At 37.3% G+C, this 25,084-nt stretch overlaps 1 protein-coding gene across 3 annotated transcripts in view; it reads right to left on the bottom strand.

Annotated features, from left to right (window-relative positions):
* DMD (dystrophin) overlaps window positions 1-25,084 on the bottom strand; it is a 2,282,236-nt gene that overhangs the window by 1,642,911 nt on the left and 614,241 nt on the right. For all 3 annotated transcript variants that reach the window (XM_059679269.1, XM_059679268.1, XM_059679270.1), the window contains exon 12: window positions 11,466-11,616. In XM_059679269.1, coding sequence (XP_059535252.1) covers window positions 11,466-11,616 — 151 coding nt within the window. The remainder of the gene's footprint in view (window positions 1-11,465; window positions 11,617-25,084) is intronic.

Below are 25,084 nucleotides of genomic sequence, written 5' to 3'. Positions count from 1 at the left end.
TGTTATGAATCATAATGTAAATATCTGATATGCAGGATGCATTTTCATTGTTCGTGACCCACAGGTTGAGAACTGCGGGTAAAGTATACCCTCCTGTTTCCTTCTTTGAGAAAACATGGATTCTCAAGACTACTAATTTTTAAATTACATTAAAGTTGTATAAAGCCATTTTAAAATTAAATTTAAATATTTACTTCTTATGGATTTTAAATTCTCTTAGCTAGTTGTATACAATGGAGATTTACAGTTGATTTGCCAATTAAACCTGAAATATGAGCCAAATACAGATGTACCCCCAGAGAAGTACACTAAAATTTTTGCCTATCATAAGATAATGCACTCAAGTTAAATGTTGTAATATTGTTAAAGTATGTTTTCTTTATTAAAAGTATATTAATTATTTACACACACATATACACATACTAGGTATTTTATTATGTATTTCTTGCCATTATTTTTATTAAAGTAATGCATTTACTACACTTATCAGATTTTTAAAATATCTATCATGCTCTTAATTAAATTTCTATAGCAATATTAGATACAAATGTCAGCAATGTTTGTTTTCTAATGTTAACTAATGATCTTTTTTCCTTATGATAAGAAAAAAGGGCATTGTGAAAGTTAACATTAAAAATGCTTAGATATGAAAACTTAGATTTTGTTATACCTCTGTAAATAATTATATTTCTTATAAATTATCCTCTAGTGAAAGTACCTGACCAAATTTGCTGTTCTCTTAGTTCATAATCACAATTTTATGATTTAAAAATTACTTTTCTTCTATTTCCTTTCAACATCAGTGGAAATGAAATCTTCTTGCTCTGACCCATGTCAAGTTGGTTTTTAAAAAACTGGCTTAAGACAACCATTGGAGAGAGAGTCATTTCAGTGTTTACTTCAGACTTATGCTATTATACTGTGAAATAATGCCTCGAAAATAAAGGCATAAAAATATGCAAGTCTATGGAATTATTGAATTTAATGCTTAAAGGAGGTGAAGAGCAACAATTAATCGAAAGGTGGAGTAAAAAAAACACACAAACAAGCCCTAGCTGGTTTGGCTCATGTGGGGGAGGCAACCAATCAATGTGTCTCTCTCACATCAATGTTTCTCTCTCTCTGTCTCTCCCTCTCCCTCCCACTCTCTCTAAAAATCAATGGAAAAATATCCTCGGGTGAGGATTAACAACAACAATAAAACACCAACAAGGTTGGGTCTCCTGTAAGCTACATAGGATAGCATACAATATTCCTCTTGCCATAGTATATGCTCAGCAACATGGATCAGGAAAGGGCAGTGGTTGCCTAAGTGCATAGTTTATTTTATTATTCCTTGAACTTTAATGATTAACCAACAGTAAATTACCAACACTTGCAGGTCCTACGTACACACACACACACACACACACACACACACACACACAACCTAGAAACAACACAAATCATGGGTTCTGCATGGATGCCAAAACCATCTACTGCCTCCCATATATTACTTTCAATTAATATAATTACAAAGGTGTTTAATAAAATGTTAAGTTTAAGTAATTTGTCATTTTTTAGCTTAGTCAAATAAATGTGCACAAAAGGAAAGACTAATGAGAACAAAAGTTGGATATAATATAAAATTTGCAAATTATTTTAAAAAAACAGAAGAGTTTCTGGGAACATGGGCTAAGTCCAACATCTGGGAAAGTAATATCTTTGAAAATCCACCTCAGGACAAAAAAAAAATCCCTACTTATGAACAATTAGCTATTCAATACATCTGGATATTAACTAATTGTATCCTATCTAATAAAAGACAAATATGCTAATTGACCATACCCTCATTACATCCATCAGCCAATCAGAGTGATATGCAAATTAACCGCCAACAAAGATGGTGGCTAATTTCCATACTGCAGGCAGGGTGGGCCAGTGCGAGCTGCCATCCGGGCCCCCATGTACAGCCCTGGGCGGCAGGGCTTGGCAGCATGATCGGCCCAAGGAAGCCCTATTCTTTCAGGAATCTTCCTGCAATGGGCCTCTAGTCTATATTATAAAAGGTCAGTGGCCGTAATGCCGTAATGCCGTAATGACCAAACGACTGGTCACCAGGAGGTGCATGGAGCACCTCTTGATCCCTCCCCCTGGCCCGCAAGCCACTCACGGCAGTGGGGTGGGGCGGGGATCATGGCTCATGTGGCGTGGCGGGGCTCGTGGCTCACACAGTGCCAAGGGGCTTGTGCGGGGCTTGCGGCTCTCGTGGTGAGGCAGGGCTCGCAGCACAGTGGCAAGCTACTCACACATGGTGGGTCTGGGGTCCTGCTGGCACAGCGGGTCTGGGTCTCATGCGATTTTGTGCACTGGGCCTCTAGTTTTCATATAAAAGTGTCCTGGCCAAATCAGAAAGTTTTACAATTTCTTAGGCAATGATGGGAAGGTAGGCAATGTATTCTTTGCTTCACCTCTGCTCTTACAGACATTCTTACTTCCTTCTTTCCAGCACCTCTGCACAGGTTAGGCTCTCTACCCGCTGCTTCCCTGAATGAAATGATCTGAAAATGATTATCCATTTGATTGTAAGTCCAATATTCACTTTGCTAAGCCTTGCTGGTCACAATATTGTCTAGTTCCCCATGAGAGTCTAATTATAGTATGTAATTTTGTTGTAAATTTGCTGAATATTTTAAATAAGCTTTCTCAACAGGCTCTCCTAGAGGAGCTTTTATTTTCAGACCCACTTACTTCAATATGATCCAAAGTTATATTGGGCTTAATATCAGGACCCATTTTTTAATCTTTCTGTCATAAATAAATGTTTACATTTTAAAATATTTATTAACATAGAGCTCAAAATTTTAAAAATTATAATTATTTTAATTTTATACATATTTGTAGTTATTTTCCTGTTTTGTGTGCTTGTGCTTCTTTGCTTCTTTTTTATCTAATTATTAATTTATTTATTTTATGTTAGTCCATTCATCAATTAGGCAGTTAATTAATAAACTGTTCTTAATTAAAAATAAATAAATGTTTATTTTTCTGCTAACTCCTGAACTACCAAAGGTGGGGGGACCTAAAGTTCATTTCAATGAAGACATTTGAAAGATTTTAAAAGCACCTAATGCTTCCCAATCACAGAAAATGGGCTTAATAAAAATGAAAAATTATTTTAGAACAGAGTGGACAATGTACCCCTACACCTTTCAGAATATAAATAGAAAGGGCAGAGTATGGATGGTAGACTGACAAAAATATATTCATGCATAAATATGTGGGATCTGAAATCAGATTCCCTGGATTTGATTCCTGGGTGCATTGCTAACCAGCTCTGTGACCTTGAGGAGGTTTTCAACTACACCAAGCCTCAGCTTCCTAATTTTCAAAACTGTGATAGTAAAGGTACCTATCTCTTCAGGTGGTTAGGAAGACTGAATATGCTACAACTGGTTAGCACTTTACCTGGCACACAGTATGACCTCAATGAATATTAACAGCTAGTAAGTTCTAAGAACTCATATTGAGGCACATTCAGAACAAACACTTTAAACCATATTGCAAGAATCCAATATTCATCTAATTTACCCTCATCTAATTCATACTAACCACTATCCTCTAATCAGCATAAGTACAGCAAAGGAATGAGAGCTGGGCTGGTGCCATCAGTGAGTGGGAGTGGTGGTGGTGGGAGCAGGGCTGCTGGCAGAGAGGGGACCAGGGGCTACTATGGGAGGAGCCAGGTGGGGGTGTGGAGGATGGGTGGAGACCCGCCCCTGTGCCTATCAAAGGTGCAGGAATTACTGCACTGGGCCCCTAGTCACTAAATAATAGACCTCAATTCTGCCTTTCCTCTTCCCTCTACACTCCATGAATGCATACATCCATGCATTCCATGTATAGCTACACCATTGAAATCAGAAGTTAACAGTGAACACCAAGAAAATCTAATAAATAATTACAAAATTCCTTTAGCCTGATAATACTTGCTGAAAAAGAAGAGAACAGGCTTACTGGGAGAGAGGGTTGCGGTGAGGGTTTCAGGTACAGCACAGAAAGTCATATGCAGTAATTGGCTAATAGTATAAAGATGTGAGAGTCAAGCCTACTGATTATTCTCCTGCTCAAACATTATCGCCCTTCCCATCATAAGCCTATTTTCTTCTATGTTCCCTCTCTAGTCCCCCTTTTCCCCTAATTTTAAAGAAAGAGCTACAGGATAAATGTTGAAAAATAATTCCCTTAAGAATTTTGATTCTGAGCATTTCATACACAGCCACCATCTGTGTGCTCTCTTTCCCCAATGCTGACTCTGAGTTTGAAGACTTAAATATATTCTGTCTCTCTGTCCCATCTATTTAGATATTCCCAAGTCTGGGGAACCAAGTGCAACATTTTCCTAGTCTCTTTGCTACTCTCTACATCTGCTCCAGCCTCTAGTATCTCTGCTAGAGGCAAGCTTCACTGGAATCTGTAAATAGAGGGAAAGAATCTGGGTTCAAAGCCCAGGTCTATCAATAATGTTCAAGTCACTTTGGGCAACTCCTTAACGTCTCTGAACTTATTTATTTATCTGAAAAATTAGGGATTAAAATCCCTACAAGACAGGTTCAGTATTGGAGTTAAATGAAATAATGTTTTAGAATCAGCCAACACAGTGTTTAGGAGAGTTGGTAGGTAGATGATGGGAAATGCTTATTTTCTTCCATTTCTGACAGCATCAAATTATCATTCCATTCCTACACTGGGATCCATGGAAATAGCCCCTCTGGGAATCAGTATTTATTCCCAATACCTTTGATAATCATATTACATATCTTTTAATTACTAAATATTCTTAGTGTGCAGAAACTATAGAATATCATGTAAAAATGCCTGATTTAGTAGTTTTCCCATTCTCGGTAGCTATGACCTAGATCTTTAATTGTTAATGGAATATAAAATGTTAATATGTATAAATTATCTCTTAAAAATCTAGTTATGTTAAATAAGAGAGTACTTCAAATTTTATCATTAGAAATCATTCTGTTCACAACAGAAATATTAAACATAAAATAATAGCATACTATAGTTCACAATGTTATATCCTTTAGAAAGAGACACAGTGCCATATTAACCCTTACTTTTAACATGAGATTGGATGTATAGCCATATATTTTGTTATATAAGACATATGAATGTATTTTTTAAGAAAAATAATTATCTTGAAATTCACATTATCATATCTGTTGTAACTTTCTTGTGAAGAATTTTCCCCTAAAATTCATTCAAATATGTTTATCTACTTATATAATTCATTTTCATTATTAATGCATTATCTGTTCAAGGAAACAAAACTAATTGCTATTGGTTCAAGAAAATATAAATACTTTACATGCTACTAACTCAATAAGTGAGAGAGGATCCTTTGTCTTACACTTTACCCTTCCGGGAGGCCAGAAAATTCTAAGAAGCATTACAGAAATAATTAAGTATAAAAAATAAACTTTTTACTTTGATGTAGAGCCATTTGTTTATTTTTTTCTTTTGTATCCCTTGCCCTAGGAGATATATAAAAACTCTCTCTCTCTCTCTCTCTCTCTCTCTCTCTCTCTCTCTCTCTATATATATATATATATATATATATATATATATATATATATATATATATATATATTGCTGCCTATACTTTCTTCTAGGAGTTTTATGGTTTTAAGTCTTACATTTAAGGCTTTAATCCATGTTGAGTTTATTCTTATATATGGTGTAAGTTGGTGATCTAGTTTCATTTTTTTGGATATATCTGTCCAAGTTTTCTGAACACCATTTACTGAAGAGACTGCCTTTACTCCACTGTTATGTTCTTGCCTCCTTTATCAAACATTAATTGTCCATATAGGTGTGGGTTTATTTCTGGGCTCTCTATTCTGTTTGTTTTTATGCTAGTACCATGCTGTTTTGATTATTATGGCCTTGTATTGATATCAGGTGGTGTGATTCCTTCAACTTTGCCCTTCTTTCTCAAGATTTCTATGGCTCTTCAGGGTCTTTTGTTGTTACATATATATTTTTGTATTACTATAATTATTAAAATGATGATTGTAATTATTAAAATTATTGACTTAAAATTTCTAGTTCTGTGAAATATATCATTGGTATTTTTATATCAATTACATTGAATCTATAGATTGCTTTGGGTAATATGGACATTTTAACAATCTTAATTCTTCCTATCCATGAGCATGATATATGCTTCTATTTATTTGTATCTTTTTCAATTTCTTTCCTCAGTTTCTTATAATTTTCTGAGTACATGCCTTTTACTTCCTTGGTTAAATTATTCCTAGGTATTTTGTAATGCAATTGTAAATGGGATTGTTTTCTTATTTTCCCTTTCTGATACTGCATTATTGGTGTATAAAAATGCAACCAATTTTTGGATATTTATTTTGTATACTGCTATTTTACTGAATTTATTAGTTCTAGTAGTTTTTTTGTGGAATATTTGGGTTCTCTATATATGGTATCATGTCATTTGCAAATAATGAGTTTTATTTCTTCCTTTTCAAGTTGGATGCCTTTTATTTCTTCTTGTATGATTGCTGTGGCTAAGATTTCTAGAACTGTTGAAAGAATGGTGAAAGTGGACATCCCTGTCTTATTCCTGATCTTAAGAGAAATTATTTTAGTTTTACTCTATTCAGTATGATGTAAGCTATGGATTTGTCATATATGAGTTTTGCCTATATTTTTAAAACCCAACTTTAGCCTCCCAATTGCCCAGTGTCAGAGTCTACTACTTTGAGCTCTTTGTTCATGCTCTAAATCTAGTCCTGTTGGTTCTGCTGGATGTGCCTTATACTCATCAACAATTTTCAGTAACACTGCCTTCATTCAGGATCTACGTACTTTTTATGATATCTTCCTAACATGTCTTCTGGCCTCCTGTTCATCTGTGTTCTTATTTATTTTACAAGATATATCTTCCTAAAGATTAAGATAAATTTTCCCAAATCGCCACTCTCTTCAATTTAATTTCTTACCGGTAATGGGCCCCTATTACAGAGTAACTCCAAATGCATGAATCCTGAGTTCAAGACCCTCCATGATGAGGCTGTGGACCTCTATCACTAAGCATAGTGCAACACACGACTTAGGCAAATGATATAACAACATTTCCTCACCTCATTTCCTTTGTCCAAAGAAATCATTACTTTCAACACATTCTCAAGCCATTTACTACATTCTGCATTGTATAATGATCACTTGTGTTTTGTGTCTTTATTGAATGCCTTACAATCTGAGCTTCTTGAAGAAGATTCCATATATGGTAGAACTCTGTATTCTTCAAAGCCCCATTGTGTTTTTTATAATAATTTGTTCAGTGATGTAGAATAGAATGCCATGGATTTAAATGAAATGTCAAATCTTTTAGCAGGATTACATCTAAACTCTCCCCATTACACGAAAATCTAGATCATTTTAAAAGTCAGCAGAAGAGGATATTTTAGTCTTAGCAACCCAAATCTTTGAGATTAACTAAACTTCAAGGCAAGGATAGGTGACTGAACGTCTATGAAGTAATTTACTTTGTATTAATCAGTATTTAACATAGACCATCAACTGAAGTCAGAATATAGTGCACATGTTCATTTATATCTGAAAATTCTAATAGCCTATATGGTAAGGACTTTGCTGATGCTGTTATTAAGCTAATGGAGCTAATTAAAAAATCTACTTCTCTCAAAAGAACTGGAAACATAGCTAGTAAACTAAGCTTTAAACATCAATTCAGTCAGACTGTGATATGAGACAAACGATTCCTCTGTCAAATATTTTTTTATTAAAATACCCTCCAAAATAGCAAACTTCATTTTCATTAATGAATGTTCAAGCCCACAATAGACTTTTGCTCAATAATATTGTCACTTCAAGGGAAATACTTTCATTTCTTATCAACATAACTAATAAAGTCTGTCTTTTAAGACAGAAATAACCAACCAATTATTTCTGACATGTTCTTTCACAAGGGGAACAAGAGGCTCAATTTGTTCACTCTCCAGAGAATCACTTTTGAGTGACTCATATCTAGGTAAAGCTTTACATTCTGTCCCCAAAGCAACAGCTATGAAGAAAGAATGGTTTCTTGCAAATTTGTCAGAAAATTGGAACTTTTTCCAGTTACCCAGAGTTATCAGTTTGACTAGATTTAATAGTAACTACCAATATAGGATTGATTGCTTTACCTTGCCTAATTGGCAAATTCAGTAAAAGTGATTTATCTTCATGGCATTTCCCAGTGGTTCAATTTCTAGCCTGCCTTAGAATAAAATGCTGTTGATATTAAGATAGCAAAGGATCTTATCACAAAACATAGAGAAGCATATCTGTAATATTCATGGTATACTTCTGAGCTTTGCAAACATTGAGAGAGAGAGAGAGAGAGAGAGAGAGAGAGAGAGAGAGAGAGAGAGAGAGAGAAAGAAAGAGAAACACACCCATGTGAACCCTCTTATCTGAGCAGAATTTAATTTTTTTCCAGCAACAAAACTTGTATTTTTTCTTTATTTTTGTCATCTGTAATCATCTTGTAGGGAAAAAATGGGGATGATGCAAGGATTAATATCAAACTACACAAAGCTATAAAAACACCCTAACTGCTATATTAAGTGAGAAGTGTGGTCATGCAGCAGAGTGGGGTGGCTTTTTTGACTACTCCAAAGTTACTGATTCATTTTGTTGACAGAAGGAGACATTTTCTTATTTTTATTCACTTAAAATTCTTGGGAATAAAAGCTGCAAAGTGGATCAATATCTATTTTAATAAGGCTGTATATTAAACTCAGTTACCTAAAGAAAGAAAATTTATCTTGTTTTATAAATCATGGCAAGACTAACAAAAAGTTCACTACTTATAGTGTGAACTTTAAGAAACTATACACATTTCACATTTAAATACATTTAATTCCTTTATAAATTGTTTGAAATAGCTAAATCATTTTCTTCTCATTATAATTAATTCAAGTAACACAAAGAGTATTATCAATTGGCAGGCTTTCTCTTGACTGTGTCTTTTCCTTGTCTTAATTTTATGAAAAATAATCCCGAAGTGGGTTTAAATAGTTAAAGGTGAAAGTTGGCCCCACTTTCTGAACCAGCAAACCCATTCCTTCTGCTTCCTTTTATGCTCTTAAATGAATAAGTCCTGGATGTACAAGATTATACAAAGAACTTGCATATCATTGTTTCAAATTATTCTCTTCAAAGCGATTTCATACTAATCAGAAATGGCAAATTTTCAAATATAAACTATTCCAATTTTATGACAGTATTAGCCAAATATTGTCCATTCCATTCATTTTATATCTTCCAGAGGAAAGTACAAATCATTTCAAGTAATTGTCAGATTTGAAGAACCTGGGTGGCCTAACCTTAATAGAGTCTGTTCAGTTTCAAGCTAAGACTTTCCCCCATAGTTGCCCTAAGTCATGCCATTCTTCTGCCATGACTCTTTTGGGGTCTTTCTTACTAGTTTCATTCTTAGACTCCAGGCATCCAGTGCCAATATCCTTCCCCCTGGTATTCAATGATACTGCCCTTCGTCTGGCCTTTTCCTGAAATGCCTCACAGTCCCAAACTAATGGAAACATTAAAATTGTGACTGGAAGAAACACTAGAAACCAACTGTCTCACTTTTATTTCCAAAGTGAAGAGATGGAGAGCCTGAGAGATTAAGTCATTTCTAAACAGCACACTTTTAGTTAGTGGTAAGGCTGGGATAGTATAATGGCTTCCAGAATGGGAAGACTGTCATAGGTTCCTCCCTAAATAGGTGCTGAGTCAAGGACTTAAGGTGCAAATAGTTTATTCAGGAAGTGATCTCAGGAGACAATATGAAAGGTTGGGAATGTGAGACATGTTACCCCATAAACATCTGGGGTCCAGTCTTGCTGGGATATTTCTGAGGGATTGTGGGAACTGAAAGGGACTTTGGCAATGATTCTGAGGTGTTTATCCATCATCTCCCATCTCTTGTTGTTAACAGCAGCTCTGAAAACACTAATTCCATTTCCTGCCCAGCCTCAAACTGGCTGAGACTCTCCCACAGCCAGCAAGTGCCCTCAGAGAAGCCACTGGTGTATACAGAAATTGTCTGCATGCAACTGCCAGTGAAGCCTAAAGGGAAAACTACAGGCTCAGAGTCTACCAAAGGAATGCAGGGTCCACTCAGGAGAAGAGGCCCAATTCAAGATCTAGCACTGTATCTAACTGCTTTATCAGATGTTCAATTTAAATTTATGTGACAAGTTAACTTCTCCTAGCACCATTTTAATAAAAATTAAAATACAGTTGATACTTTTCTTCCTGTTAGAGTAATAGATGGGGATCACCAGAGCTATAGGTCTCCTTAAACTGATTGCTCTTAAACCTCTGTGGCAATAAACAGCTTTGGGGGCAGTATTAGTAAGGGCCTGTCTCATGTGTCATTGAAACCCAAAGTTCATTAGAAAAGAGTGTGGGACGTGGAAAGAAAGGTATCTTTTATCTGCACAGAAGAACTGTGAAGCTAGTTCTGACAGTGTTATAAAAGGAGAGAATGAAGTTGGGTGAAATGCAGACTTAGGAGGTTTGAGTTGAAATAGAAGATATTTCCCTTAAAAGCCATAAATCTAAGAAACACAGATCACGAGTAAAGTCAGATAAAATTCAGGATGCCCAGTAAATTTTGAATTTTAAATAAAGAATAATTTGACACATACATAATTAAAAACATCTTTATTGTTTGTCTGAAATTCAAATGTAACCACACTTTCTCATATCTTTTTTGCTAAACTTTATAAACCAAATCCTGGGCCAGTCATGAAGGTTTTTCTGTATGTGTGTGTCCTGATAGACTGGACAAGGCCCAGAGTTAATGATTATAGAAGAAGCCCCCTTAAAATTTCAGATCATAAACATTCTTATAGAAATCCTAATCACAGAAACAATAAGTTATTTTTGGCAAGCAGGGAGCACAGTTGAAAATCTACAAACAAACTGAAGAAAGATAAGCAAGAAATATTAGATGTTGTGTTTTATAGGAAAGCAATGTTATAAATGTTGACTTTTTCATCAAACTTGGCCTGCTCCAAGAAATTATAAATTAAAGGGGAAAAATGTTAAAAAAAAAAAACAACAACAACAAAAAACACGTCTTATTACTTAAATTTGCATTGCAGGTAATCCCTTCAGAGACTCTCTGCCAGGAAATAATATACACACATAGTTCTCTTCCAGGAATATGCTTTAATTTTCTTCTCACATATGAAAAAACAAGTTCTATTGTATTTGAAAAATAAATATTTCCAAAAATATTAGGCACAAATTATTTTAAAACTCTTCTTGATTGAAGTTTTAATTCTTTCCTATCTGTAAAAAACAATGTATATACATGTGTATCTGATATACCTATACATAAAGAGTTACTTTTCCAGTAGAAAGTAAATAGCATAACATATGCTAACCTTATGTTGTTGTACTTGGCGTTTTAGGTCCTCAAGATCAGGTCCAAGAGGCTCTGTCTCCATTTTCCTTGTTCTCTCTTCTGTTTTTGTAAGCCAATCATTTAACTCTTTTAGTTGCTGATTCTGAAGATCCATTAGAACTTTATGTAAACTGAAAATTTGAAAGATGTTTATTATTATTATCTCTATAAAATCAACTTTACTTACTATTATTAAATTCATAACTAGGTAACAGTGTTGACATTAATACTTTATGGTGTATTCACATTGTTTGGCATGTTTTGGACATTAAGAAGGTAAGTAGAGTCCACAATCAACCATCTGTGATGTTATTCTGTCTCTGATTTATTGCAGTTCACACATCCCAATTTTTAGAAAGTTTTATATAGCTAACTCAACATGAACATGGCTAAGTGAAGTGAGAGCCATCTTTGGAAATTGAGCTAGTAAACGTATCTTGGTATTCATTTGTTTATATTTCCATTATTTTAATATGTGGGGTGATTCAAGATAGCCACAGATTCTTTGTCACTCTTCCCATCAAGAGATGGAGTCTATTTCCCATCCTTGTGAATATGAACTGCCCTAGCGATTTGTTTTAACCAATAGAATATGACAATGCACCAGTTGTATCTGTAGGCTATAAGATAGCAGGCAGCATTTAGACTCTCTCTCTCTCTCAGAACCCAGCTGCCATGATGTGAGGAAGGCCAGCCTCAACTACTGAATGAGGAGAGTCCATGCTGAAAGTGACTCAGGAAGATTAAACTGCTATCTTACAAGTTGAGCTTTCTGCTGAGTACAGTCAAATGAGTGACCCCAGCCATATGAAATCACAGAACAACAACCCGGCCCATATTAATCATCTACAAAATCATGATGTAATGATAAATTATGTGTTCAGCAACTAAGTTTGGGAATCATATATTATGTATAAATAGATAAGTTAAATAATGTTTTCTCAAAGATGTACATAACAATGGGCTGGGTAATGAATTTAAAGTCCAAAGGCTTGGGTTTGCAGCCTGATTATGTGCCCTAGAACCAAGTTCTTACACCTTCTCTATTAGAATTCAGCATCAGGGACATAGGATAATATCTGGCTACTTCATGGTAAGGATGAAAATTAACATTGAGGTTATTTAATCCATTAATTCAACACAAATTTGAGACTCAAATGAGAAGTATTAATATCTATTTTTAAGGTAAATATTCTGTATGAAGGCACATTTAAAGCATTTTTGGAAACCATAGTATACTGAACACTGATCTTATAATGCTGATAAGGAGGACACATAAAACAAGTTTCCAATTGTGGTTTTATTAACCAAGACTTTGGCTGGAATATCATGATGGAGAGACACATGCCTAGACTTTGAATGCCACCAAAAAGCTTTATTTTAAATACAATAAGAGCCCCTTGGGGAAACAGCCTAGTATCTGGCTTATTCATATGGTTCTGGCAGTCTTTCCAGAAAAAGAATAAAGTATGGTTTCCTGGGAGGTGGCAAAGAAAGAACCTCAAGACATTTTGGGAACCTCAAACTTAAGGAATCCACCCAAATATATAGGTATTGCAGGAAAAGTCTGGTGGCAACTGTGTGGCTTGGCTTCTTCACCCTGTGGGCTATTAAACTCAATCTGGAGATTCCTTATGAGATTCCAGCAAAGCAGATTTTGAAAAGCCTATATAATCAATTACCATTCTTGTTGTGGCCAAATTGAAACTGGACTTAATGCAGTAAATAGTCTTGATTTGGCGATCTTTGATAAAAATGAGGTGTTAGCTCTGGCTGGTTGTACTCAGTGGTCAGTGTATCAGTCTGTGCACCAAAGGGTTACAGGTTCCATTCCAGGGCAAGGACACATGTCTAGGTTGAAGATTCGTTCCCCGGCCCAGGTCAGGACATGCATACAGGAGGCAACTAATTGATGTCTCTCACATCAATGTTTTTTGCTCTCTCTTTTTCTCCCCCTCCCTCTCTCTAAAAATCAATGGAAAAAATATACTTGAGTGAGAATTAAAAAAAAATAAGGATGATTTTAGGGAAAAATTGTGTTTTGATAGAATCTATAATACATAGTTATGGATATTAGGCTCTAATTCAGTTAACTCTTCATATTTTTATTTTTCACCTATAAACTGAATTGGATCCTGATTTTTCTAATTTTCTTCCAAACGAAAGTTTCATTTTTCTACCATCCTTTGATTTGAATTATTGAGAACTACTGATGGACTATAATCTATAGAGAATTTACTTGAGCAGCCAATGACATCACCAGAGATACTTAAACTCAAGACAAAGAGAATTTATCAGATTATCACTACTTGATTTTATTCCAGCAAAATACTTGCATCTGAAAGTCTCCTAAACTGACAGTTTTACAAACTCAAAAAATAGTTTATAATTTTCTGTGTTCATTAACCTTTCTGGGGTTTCTCTGTTCTCATAGACATGCACCTTATTTACCTAATTGCTTTGCATATACAATATAGGTCTCACTCTGGAAGCCCATCTGCATCACTGGCTCCTGAAGTGAGACTCAATAATTTAACTGAACTGACTTATTTTCATGATTACTTAATTGAGTCAATGAAATATGAAGCAATCTATCAGCTCTGCTTCCAGAATGTCAACCTTTATTATTTAAAAGGAGAGATTAAAGGGACCAAGGTTCTGCCACTTTGAAACTGCTTCCTCTTTCCTGCCCAAGAGATTCAGGTGGAAAGAAGCTGCTTCAGAAGGGAGATCTTAGAATGTATCCCTTAGCCTAATTTGAATTAAGTAAACAAAGTGCTTCAGGCAGGTGACACACCTTCATCCAGAGAAGCCCCTCCACCAACTTAATCTGGGGCACTATAAAGTCTGTCCCACCCTCTATCACATGGTTCTTATCTTTCCTCAGACCTTTAGTTATTATAATTCTCCACATTTTTATGCCATGCCTTTTTAACCTTCTTGTCAAATTTGTCACCTCTAGGATACAACAATTCCATATCAAGATGATGATACTTCAGGAATTCTGGCCCATCCCTACTTTGGAAAAATTAGCTAACAGCCTCTCTGTTCCAGTCTCAAATTCCATTCCCTTGTCTCCCTTTGATCAGACAGGGCGAGACATTATGCAGGCAGGGACCATGACCCTTGTCAGCAGGAAGCAGTTACTGAAGACAGAACATCCTTCCTCATCACCCCTAAATAATGTCAGGAATGGAAGTCTCAGAGGGGGAATAAGCCAGGACAAGTGGAATAGGGAAACTGAGACAGACAGTTAAATGGCCAAGAAGTTTACAGCCATCTAGTAAATTATAAAATCCTATCTTTGATAACTAAGCATACTTAAGAACAAATGGTTCATACTTCGCCCCAACCAGAGAATAAATACCTTAAATCACCCTACTCAGGGAGATTCCAGTAGAGAATAGAATTCCAATTAGTGACATTTGTGCAAACCACACCCGAGGACAGGTGAAGTTAAGGGAATAAATCTCATTTTAGCACATCAGCATAAAACATGAATATTCTATTGAGATCCTCCCCCAAAACCTCCCCAAAACTCTCACCTTTTAAAACCCCTCTAACAAAGGTCCCAGAATGTGCTCTCCCACAGAAGAGCACTCCCATACCTCTCCCTCCCCTCTTCTTTCCCCAAAGGCATGCATCTCCTAAACCAGGGGTGGGCAGCCCCTGGCACGCCTGCCAAACATGGCATGCCAGTAACTTTTGCTGGTATGCAAAACCCTCTCTTATAATCTTCCATTTACAATTTTTTTCTTAGTATCAACTTTTTTATTTTTCAGATAAATTCAGTGTAGGTGAATCTTAGATAATAACTTTACATAACAAGTTATCTTAAAGACCATAGACATGGATTGACGAGAGGAGGAACAATTTCTATGCCTCTGCCTTAACTCTCCCTGCCTTCTTAGATCCGACCAGTGTTTTGGTTTCATCCACACACGCTTGTGAATCTTTGTTCTCAGTGATGAATTTTGTTAAGTCTCGTAATAGGAGTAGCCTGACGGATGAAAGTAGTAGCTCGTGCATATCTCTGAAGGTCACAAAATATAAACCTGGTGTAAAATCTCTGTCATCAGTGATGCAGCAGCAAAAGTCCCACTGATAATATCAAACGAAGTCATAAAGTTTTCTGTCGGACTATCAGTGTACATGTATACATTAAAAAATAAATGTAGTTTTCATCATCATATACTGTGTTCTCGTCGCTCGAATGAATTTTATTATTTCTTCAAGGTTCTTCACATACGTACACCTTAAGAGATATCAAGTAGGCATAACATGTTCTCAAAAAATTAGGGTTGGCACGCAGAAGAATTTTGAGTAAGAGATTTTGCTGGTTTTGGCGCGCACTCACAAAAAGGTTGCCCACCCCTGTCCTAAACTCTAGAAGACCGCACAATGCTTGCAATCAGGGAGCAATGGGCAGAAGCAGCTCATCTCAGGCTAACTCCCTGAACCTGTCTCCAAGGCCTCTTTTTCTCTGACTTCTTAGTGAGCCAAAGCAGCCCAGCCTAGGCTCATTTCCCTGCCTAGTCTCTCTCCCATTGCTTCTTCTATACTAGGCCTTTCCTTGTTTCACTGTCCCCAACTTTAATAAACAGCCTCTATAAATTAAAAACAAATTTTAAAGTTTTTCCCCTTAAAATGAAAGTATCCATCCTCTTCTCTACAGCATGATCCACTCCCACCAATTGGTATACTGATATCTTGGGCCAGGGGTGAAACCAAAGACAACAGGTAATGTTCATTTTTCAAAAGTTCCCACTGATTCTGATACCATTATATTACACCCGGTAACCTGGTCTTCGAAGCCCCATTTTAGTCCACAACCTCATAACGAATACTTTAGAAAGAACTGACCTGCAAAGTTCCCCTTCCAACAACTAGAAATGAAAGGCAATTTTCAACCTTCCCTCAAAATTAAATGTCTATTAATGTTTATTTGTCCACTGAATGGAACATGAGAAATATAATTGTGATGAAAAAGGTTTCTGTGAAATAAATATATGCCATTGTTTTCAAAACCCTGATTTATTTTATCCTTCCATCCATGCAGCTCAACAACAATTTAATTATGACATTCTTCAACTATCCAGCAAAAGATTAAAGTTAAAAATGCAAACAAAATCATTTGAATTTTGAAAGTATAAATTCAAAATAGTAATCTATAATAATAAAAGCATAATGTGCTAATTAGACTGGACAGCTGAATGACCTTCCAGACGTCCTTCCTGACAAAGCTGTGGCAGCGGGGGCTGAGGCTGAGGTGGATAGGGGCGATCAGGCAGGCAGGCGAGCAGCTAAGGGCAATCAAGCAGGCAGGTGAGTGGTTAGGGGCAATCACGCAGGCAGGTGAGTGGTTAGGGGTGATCAGGCAGGCAGGCAGAGGTGGTTAGGGGCGATCAGGCAGGCAGGCAGAGTGGTTAGGGGTGATCAGGAAGGCAGGCAGAGGTGGTTAGGGGCAATCAGGCAGGCAGGCAGAGTGGTTAGGGGTGATCAGGCAGGCAGGCAGGCAGGTGAGGGGTTAGGAGACAGCAGTCCTGGATTTCGAGAGGGATGTTAGACTGCCGGTTTAAGTGGGATTGGGCCTAAACCAGCAGTCAGACATCCCCCAAGAGGTCCTAGATTGCAAGAGGGTGCAGGCCAGGCTGAGGGATGCCCCCCCATGCACATATTTCATGCACCGGGCCTCTAGTAGTAACATAATAAAAAAGCTGCATAGCTGGATGCAAAAGATTCAATACATTATGTTAACCCTCAATTCAGTCTTTCTGATTAAATACTTACAAAGCAGATAAAGAAACTCACAGAGGTCATCACAAACCAAGGACAACTATTAAATATAGTGATTGGAAGACTGTTTAAATTGTTTCTAGTATGAATACGGACTGTTGACACTCTGAAATGTATATTCATTCATATGGCAATAAAAGCTCACTCTCAATTTCATTATGTCATTATATGACCTCTGGCACAGTTTCTGGCACATACTAGACCAGCCGTGGGCAAACTACAGCCCGCAGGCCGGATCCGGCCCGTTTGAAATGAATAAAACTAAAAAAAAAAAAAAAAAAGACCGTACCCTTTTATGTAATGATGTTTACTTTGAATTTATATTAGTTCACACAAACACTCCATCCATGCTTTTGTTCCGGCCCTCTGGTCCAGTTTAAGAACCCACTGTGGCTCTTGAGTCAAAAAGTTTACCCACCCCTGTACTAGACTCAAACATGGTAAATATTTCTTGAATGAATAAATGGCATCACTTAATTATCCATCAAACATAGGAAGACATAGTAAAAAATGCAACCATTTTCCCAGTCAGAAATATCAGAATTAAGATTATAAAAACGTCAACTTTTATTAAATATGCTCCCGTTAAACCAGCCTATTAATTTTATTTGAATCATTTTTTAGTCATAAATTCAAATGTCATTATCTTACCTCTTGTCAGATTGGTCACACTGTTTCTCAAACATGGAAGTAGCAGTGTTTGGATCTTTCCCACCTCAGGACCTTCGTATTTGCTATCCCTTGCCACAACTATATGCATGGCTGTTTGCTCTCTTCATTTAGGGCTCTCCTTCAGAGAGGCCTTTGCTAAACACAATAACACACACATTTGCTTTTCTAAATCTATTCCCTGCCTTTTTATCATTTAATGTCATCTGATGATATACATGTCTGTCTCCCCTCCACGCCCGACTCAGAATGCAAGTTCAATAACAGAGGGAGTTAGTCTGTTCACGATATTTTCCTGGTATCTAAAACAGTACTGGGAACATAGTAGAGAAGAACTGTTAGAAGGATGAATGCATTATTAAACTTAATTTTGTAACTATCATTATTTACCTTTGTGAAAAGGCACAGTTCCAAAAGAAATGCTACTTACTACTCTCATTTCTATGAATCATGGAAATTTGGCTTTTCTGTTTATAATTTAAGCTATGAGTCATATATTTTATATTATTGGAACAGAGTGCCCACATACTTAGTGCATATTTACAGAAAAAAAAATTGTCATGGCCAACCATACCCATTTGAACCTGATCAAATTTCTATAGGTTAATAAGCACTGCTTATTAGGTCAGTAATTAATTGTCAGTACTCTCCTCTTGTCTCTATTATATATTCTTGCATAACAATCTTGCTATCCCATTAATCACCCATGAGAGATTACATCAACATTTGAGGACTGAATGAGACATCACTAGCACCATCTTTGGAGCTTCTAAGAAAGCAGTTAAAATGTTTGGCCCATCTCAGTGGATAGAAAAATAGAGAAAGAAGATATTGAAAATAGGGCTCTACAAAGGAGTATAGATTTATAATTTTAATATAATTATGTCAATTATATCAGTGCTTCTGAAACTTTAATGTGCTTTTAGCAATCAGCTGGACTCTTGTTAAACTGCAGATTCTGATTCTGTAGATAAGAGTGAAGACCAAGATTGTGCATTTTAAACAAGTCCTCAGGTGATGTTGCTGTTCCTGGTCCTTGAAGCATCTTAATCTACAAGAAATTCTCTTTTTAACATTATTGGAAAAATTAAAACATGAATTAAACTGTAATATAAAATCAAAAGTAAGAGTTTGAGATTATATTGTTAACATGTTTATTTCGACAAATTCATTTGAGGAACAACCTAAGGAAATTAATACATTTGTTCATCCACTCATTCATATATTCACATATGCAGTATGTTTGTCACTTCCCCAGGACAAAACAACCCACCCATTTGTTCAGTACCTCACTGTGCTCTAATCATTCTCACATATGTTATCTCATTTCAAGATTGGAACAGACATTTTAAAAAAAAAAAAAAGATGAGTCAGATTTGTTGGACAAATTCTTCTCTCCAAAGTGTTGATGGTAATTCACAATTATTTCCCATGTGATAGCTTGTATTTTTACCAAGACACTATTTATATCTCTCCTCCTGCTGATAGAAACCAGAACACAACTTCAGTTGGCCTCCTCACTGACTTGATTTCATTTTTTTCTTTTGCCATCACAAAGGTTTCAGTTTCCCCCTGCATGTCCTAACCGTAATTATCACTAAAGTCAATGGAACTTGCTCTGCTTATCTGTATGTCTCTGTAGAAATATCAGTAAATCTCTTTTGCTCTCTGGAGGTTATATTTTTCAATCAAATTAATGAGTTTATTCATAGAGAAGACTCTCTTCTGTTGTCCTTATGCCAGTTGTATTCTTACACTTTCATAGTTGAAAGTGTTGTCTTTTTCTTTCTCCGTCACCTCCCACACCCTGAAGGCTATTTTGCAGCATAACATGAAACAAAACAAAAATCATTTTTGCCTACTCATCTTAAGGTTTTGAACACAAACATGTCAACATTGTCTTGTTCTAATTATTGTATTCTAATTATGCAATCAGGGGCATTTAGTTCTTTCATTTCAATTTCATAAACATTGTAAAAGAGTCGTAATAGACCAACAGCCACATGTTTCTGCTAAAGTACTTTGTGGCTAGAGATATCTTACAAACTTCTTTATTATATTAGCTTTTACTTCATCATCAGTTCACATTCATGAAGATACCGGAATTGGAGAGGAAAGAAATTAATAAGAATCAAAGGAGAATAGAAGGAAGGAAGGAGAAGCATCATCATGTTTATTTTGTTACTTATATTTCTTTGCAAGCATACTTTAAATGTTTCAATTGAAAAATTATAACTTTATTTTTTTATTGATTAAGGTATTACATATGTGTCCTCATCCCCTCATTTCCCCCCACCCTCGACTCATACCCTCACCCCCTGGTGTCTGTGTATATTGGTTAGGCTTATATGCATGCATACAAGTCATTTGATTGATCTCTCCCCCTTTTCTCCACCCTCCCCTACCTTCCCTCTGAGGTTTGATGGTCTGATCGATGCTTCTCTGTCTCTGGATCTGTTTTTGTTCATCAGTTTATGTTGTTCATTATATTCCACATGAGTGAGATCATATGATATTTATCTTTCTCTGACTGGCTTATTTCGCTTAGCATAATGCTCCCTGTTACATCCATGCCGTTGCAAATGATAAGAATTCCTTCTTTTTACCACAGCATAGTATTCCATTGTGTAGATGTACCACAGTTTTCTAATCCATTCATCTACTGATGGGCACTTAGGCTGATTCCAAATCTTAGCTAAGGTGAATTGTGATGCTATGAACACAGAGGTGCAAATATCCTTTCTGATTGATGTTTCTAGTTTCTTGGGATATATTCCTAGAAGTGGGGTCACTGGGTCAAATGGGAGTTCCATTTTTAGTTTTTTGAGGAAACCCCATACTGTTCTCCACAGTGGCTGCACCAGTCTGCATTCCCAACAACAGTGCACGAGGGTTCTTCTTTCTCCCCATCCTCTCCAGCACTTGTCATTTGTTGATTTGATTTGATTTTTTTAAATATATTTTTTATTGATTAAGATATTACATATGTGTCCTTGTCCCCACGTTGCCCTCTACCCCCCCCCCCCCGCTCATACCCTCACCTCGCCGTTGTCCGTGTCCATTGGTTAGGCCTATATGCTTGCATATAAGTCCTTTGGTTGATCTTTCCCCCTTACCCCTACCCTCCCCTACCTTCCTTCCAAGGCCCGACAGTCCAATCAATGCCTCTCCGTCTCTGGATCAGTCCTTGTTCATCAGTTTATGTTGTTCACTATATTCCACAAATGAGTGAGATCCTGTGGTATTTATCCGCTCTCCAGTTCCATCCATGCTGTGGCAAATGGTAAGAGTTTCTTTTTCTAATTCCTCTTCTTAAAGAATACCTTTCAGCATTTCATATAATGCTGGTTTGGTGGTGATGAACTCCTTTAGCTTTTTCTTATCCGTGAAGCTCTTTATCTGACCTTCCATTCTGAATGATAGCTTTGCTGGATAAAGTAATCTTGGTTGCAGGTTCTTGCTATTCATCACTTTGAATATTTCTTGCCACTCTCTTCTGGCCTGCATGGTTTCTGTTGAGAAATCAGCTGACAGTCGTATGGGTACTCCCTTGTAGGTAACTGTCTGTCTTTCTCTTGCTGCTTTTAAGATTCTCTCTTTATCTTTTGCTCTTGGCATTTTAATGATGATGTGTCTTGGTGTGGTCCTCTTTGGATTCCTTTTGTTTGGGGCTCTCTGCGCTTCCTGGACTTGTAAGTCCATTTCTTTCACCAGGTAGGGGAAGTTTTCTGTCATTATTTCTTCAAAAAGGTTTTCAATATCTTGCCCTCTCTCTCCTTCTGGTACCCCTATAATTCTGATGTTGGTATGCTTGAAGTTGTCCCAGAGGTTCCTCACACTATCTTCATATTTTTGGAATCTCTTTTCTTTTTTTCTTTTTCGGTTGGGTATTTTTTGTTTCTTTGTATTTCAAATCTTTGACTTGATTCTTGGGATCCTCTTGTCTGCTGTTGGATCTCTGTAAATTATTCTTTATTTCAGTCTGTGTATGCTTAATTTCTAGTTGGTCCTTTTTCATGTCCTCCATGGTCTCACTATACTTATTGAGGGATTCATTAAATTTATCGGCGGTTTCCATAAAATTCTTGAAAAACCTTATAAACGTGGCCTTGAACTCTATATCCAGTCGTTTGCTTTCCTCCATTTCTGCCAATTGTGACCTGTTTCTTTGTCTCTGCATTTTGGCTGCTTCCCTGTGTTGATAGAGTGGCCCTGCGCGCCAGGTGTCCTGTAGGGACCAGTGGCTCAGCCTCCCCAGTTACCTGAGGTGGACACTCTTGGTGCACTCTTGGTGCCTTGGTTGTTGTAGGATCACTGGGAGGAATTGACCTCCAGGCCAATTGGCTGTGAGAATCAGCTGTGTTTGAAGTGGGAGAACTTCTGTGCTGAAGACACCTTCTGGGGCAAGACTTGCTTCAGTGGGGCTTTGATGCTCACTGAGTCTGCTCCCTGAGTGTGTCCCTTATGGATCTGAGGAGTTGCAATCTGGATGGTCCCCTTCTGACCACTGGGTACAGTGGCTCCTGGATCTAAGGAGGTGCTAATTCAGCCTCTGCCTGAGGCCACACAGCAGGAGCCACGAAGAGGCTCAGCTGTGAAGCAATGCAAGCCACTGCGGGGCCTTGGGCCTTCTCTTGGAAGTTCCGGGTCTGCCTGGCTCGGCTGCAGTTAGGTAATTATCAGTTTGCAAAGGGCTGGTACATTCACATGCAAAAGCCTCTGCCACAGCCTGGGTGTGGCGGGGTCTCAGGGAATCAAAGGGCGAAGCAAGCAGCTATGGCTGATTCTCCGCCCAGCCCTAAGGAGTCCCGAGTCTCAGTGTCCCGGTAACGGCTGCATGCAGCTCTGAGGGAAAGCCGCCCTCAAGTTCGCCCGCTGCCCGACAGTCTAGCTTCTCCCCGTATGAGTCCTGGGTCCCCAGAGACTTCCCGGAACCGGAGTTCAGAGCAGTCGGGAGCTTGTGATACAAAAAGACAGCCGCATCCTCAGGTGCCACCCCCTTTCCACGCTCGCGTGAGCTGCCGTACCTCTGCACTTCACCTCCGCAGCTCCTCTGGCTCTCAGTGTGCTTTTCTTTCCTTCTAGTTGTAGAATTTACACTCAGCCAGCCTTCCTGTTGTTCTGGATGATGTCTGCTCTGTCCTTTGCGGTATTTTTCAATTGTTGTGGGAGGCGGCAATTTCCCGGTGTTTATCTATGCTGCCATCTTAGTTTCTCCTCTACTTTCTCTTCTTATGGTCCCTCCCTTGTCTACCCAGTTTTCTTCTGTCCTGTTGATTTGTTGATGATAGCTATCCTGGCAGGTGTGACATGGTGCCTCACTGTCATTTTGATTTGCATCTTTCAGATGATCAGTGACTTTCAGCATGCTTTCATATATCTCTTGGCCTTATGTTCTTTTTCAAAAAGTATCTAATTAGGTCCGTTGCCCATTTTTTGACTGGGTTGTTTATCTTCCTTTTGTTAAGTTGTATGAGTTCCCTGTAAATGTTGGAGATTAAAGCCTTATCCGTGATAACATTGGCAAATATGCTTTCCTCTGCAGTGGGCTTTCTTGTTATTTTGTTGATGGTTTCTTTTGCTGTACAGAAGATTTTTGTTTTGATGTAGTCCCATTTATTTTTCTCCTTAGTTTCCATTGCTATAGGAGCTGTATCGTTAAAGCTAGTGCTACGACATATGTCTGCTATTTTGCTGCCTATGGCTTCTAAGATTTTTATGATTTCCCATTTTCCATTTAAGCCCTTTATCCATTTTGAATTTAATTTTGTGTATGGTGTAAGTTGGTGGTCTAGTTTCAACTTTTTTTGTCAAGTATTTGTCCAATATCCCCAATACCATTTATTGAAGAGACTGTCTTGACTCCACTGTATATTCTTGCCTCCTTGGTCAAATATTAACTGAGCATAATGGCTTGGGTCAATCTCTGGGTTCTCTGTTCTCTTCCACTGGTCTATATGTCTGTTCTTGTGCCAGTACCAGGCTGTTTTGAAAACAGTGGCTTTGTAATATAGCTTTATATCTGGTATTGAGATCCCTCCTACTTTGTTGTTCTTTCTCAGGATTGCTGCAGGTATTCGGGGTCTTTTTTATTCCAGATGAATTTTTTGAGGGTTCTTTCTCAGTCTGTGAAATATGCCATTGGTATTTTAATGGGGAGTGCATTGAATCTATAGATTGCTTTGGGTAGTATAGAATAGACATTTTAGTGATGTTTATTCTACCAATCCATGAACATGGCCTTTTCTTTCATCGGTTTATGTCTTCCTCTATCTCTTTTTTCAGTGTCCTGTAGTTTTCTAAGTACAGGTCTTTTACCTCCTTAGTTAAGTTTGTTCCTAGGTATCTTAATTTTTTTGGTGTGATGGTAAATAGGATTGTTGTTATTTTTAACCTCTCTTTCTTTAAGTTCACTACTGGTATATAAAAATGCCATAGATTTCTTGGTGTTAACTTTGTATCCTGCTACATTGCTGAATTTGTTTATTAGGTCTAATAATTTTTTGATGGAGTCTTTAGGGTTTTCTATGTACAGTATCATGTCATCTACATTAATAAAAGAGAAAGATGCAAATTGACTGTACCTTCACTATGCCCACCAGCCACTCAGGAGTATGCAAATTAACCCAACGAAGATGGTGGGTTAATTTGCATACACAGGTGCCAAGCACTCCAGGCCTCCTGGCAGCATGGGAAAGCAGCTCTGGGCCAGAACGAAGGTGGAAAGGTGGCTCCGGCCAGAGTGAAGGCAGTGCTGGCAGCCAGGGGAAGGAAGGCCCATTCTTGCATGAATCTTCGTGCATCGGGCCTCTAAACTACAAATGATGACAGTTTTATGTCTCTTTTCAAATTTTGATACCTTTTAGTTCTTCTTCTTGTCTAATTGCTATGGCTAACACTTTCAGTACTATGTCGAATAGGAGTGGTGAAAGTGGGCATCCCTGTCTCCTTCCTGTTCTTAGGTGAAATGGTTTGTTTTTGCCCATTGAATATGATGCTGGCTGTAGGTTTGTCATATAAGGCTTTTATCATGTTGAGGTATGATCCCTCTATTCCCATTTTGCTGAGGGTTTTTATCAAGAAAGTGTATTGGATTTTGCCAAATGCTTTTTCTGCATCAATTGATATGACTGT

This window comes from Myotis daubentonii, chromosome X, assembly GCF_963259705.1.
Source record: "Myotis daubentonii chromosome X, mMyoDau2.1, whole genome shotgun sequence".
Lineage (NCBI taxonomy): Eukaryota > Metazoa > Chordata > Mammalia > Chiroptera > Vespertilionidae > Myotis > Myotis daubentonii.
This window is presented reverse-complemented; position numbering and strand designations above follow the sequence as displayed.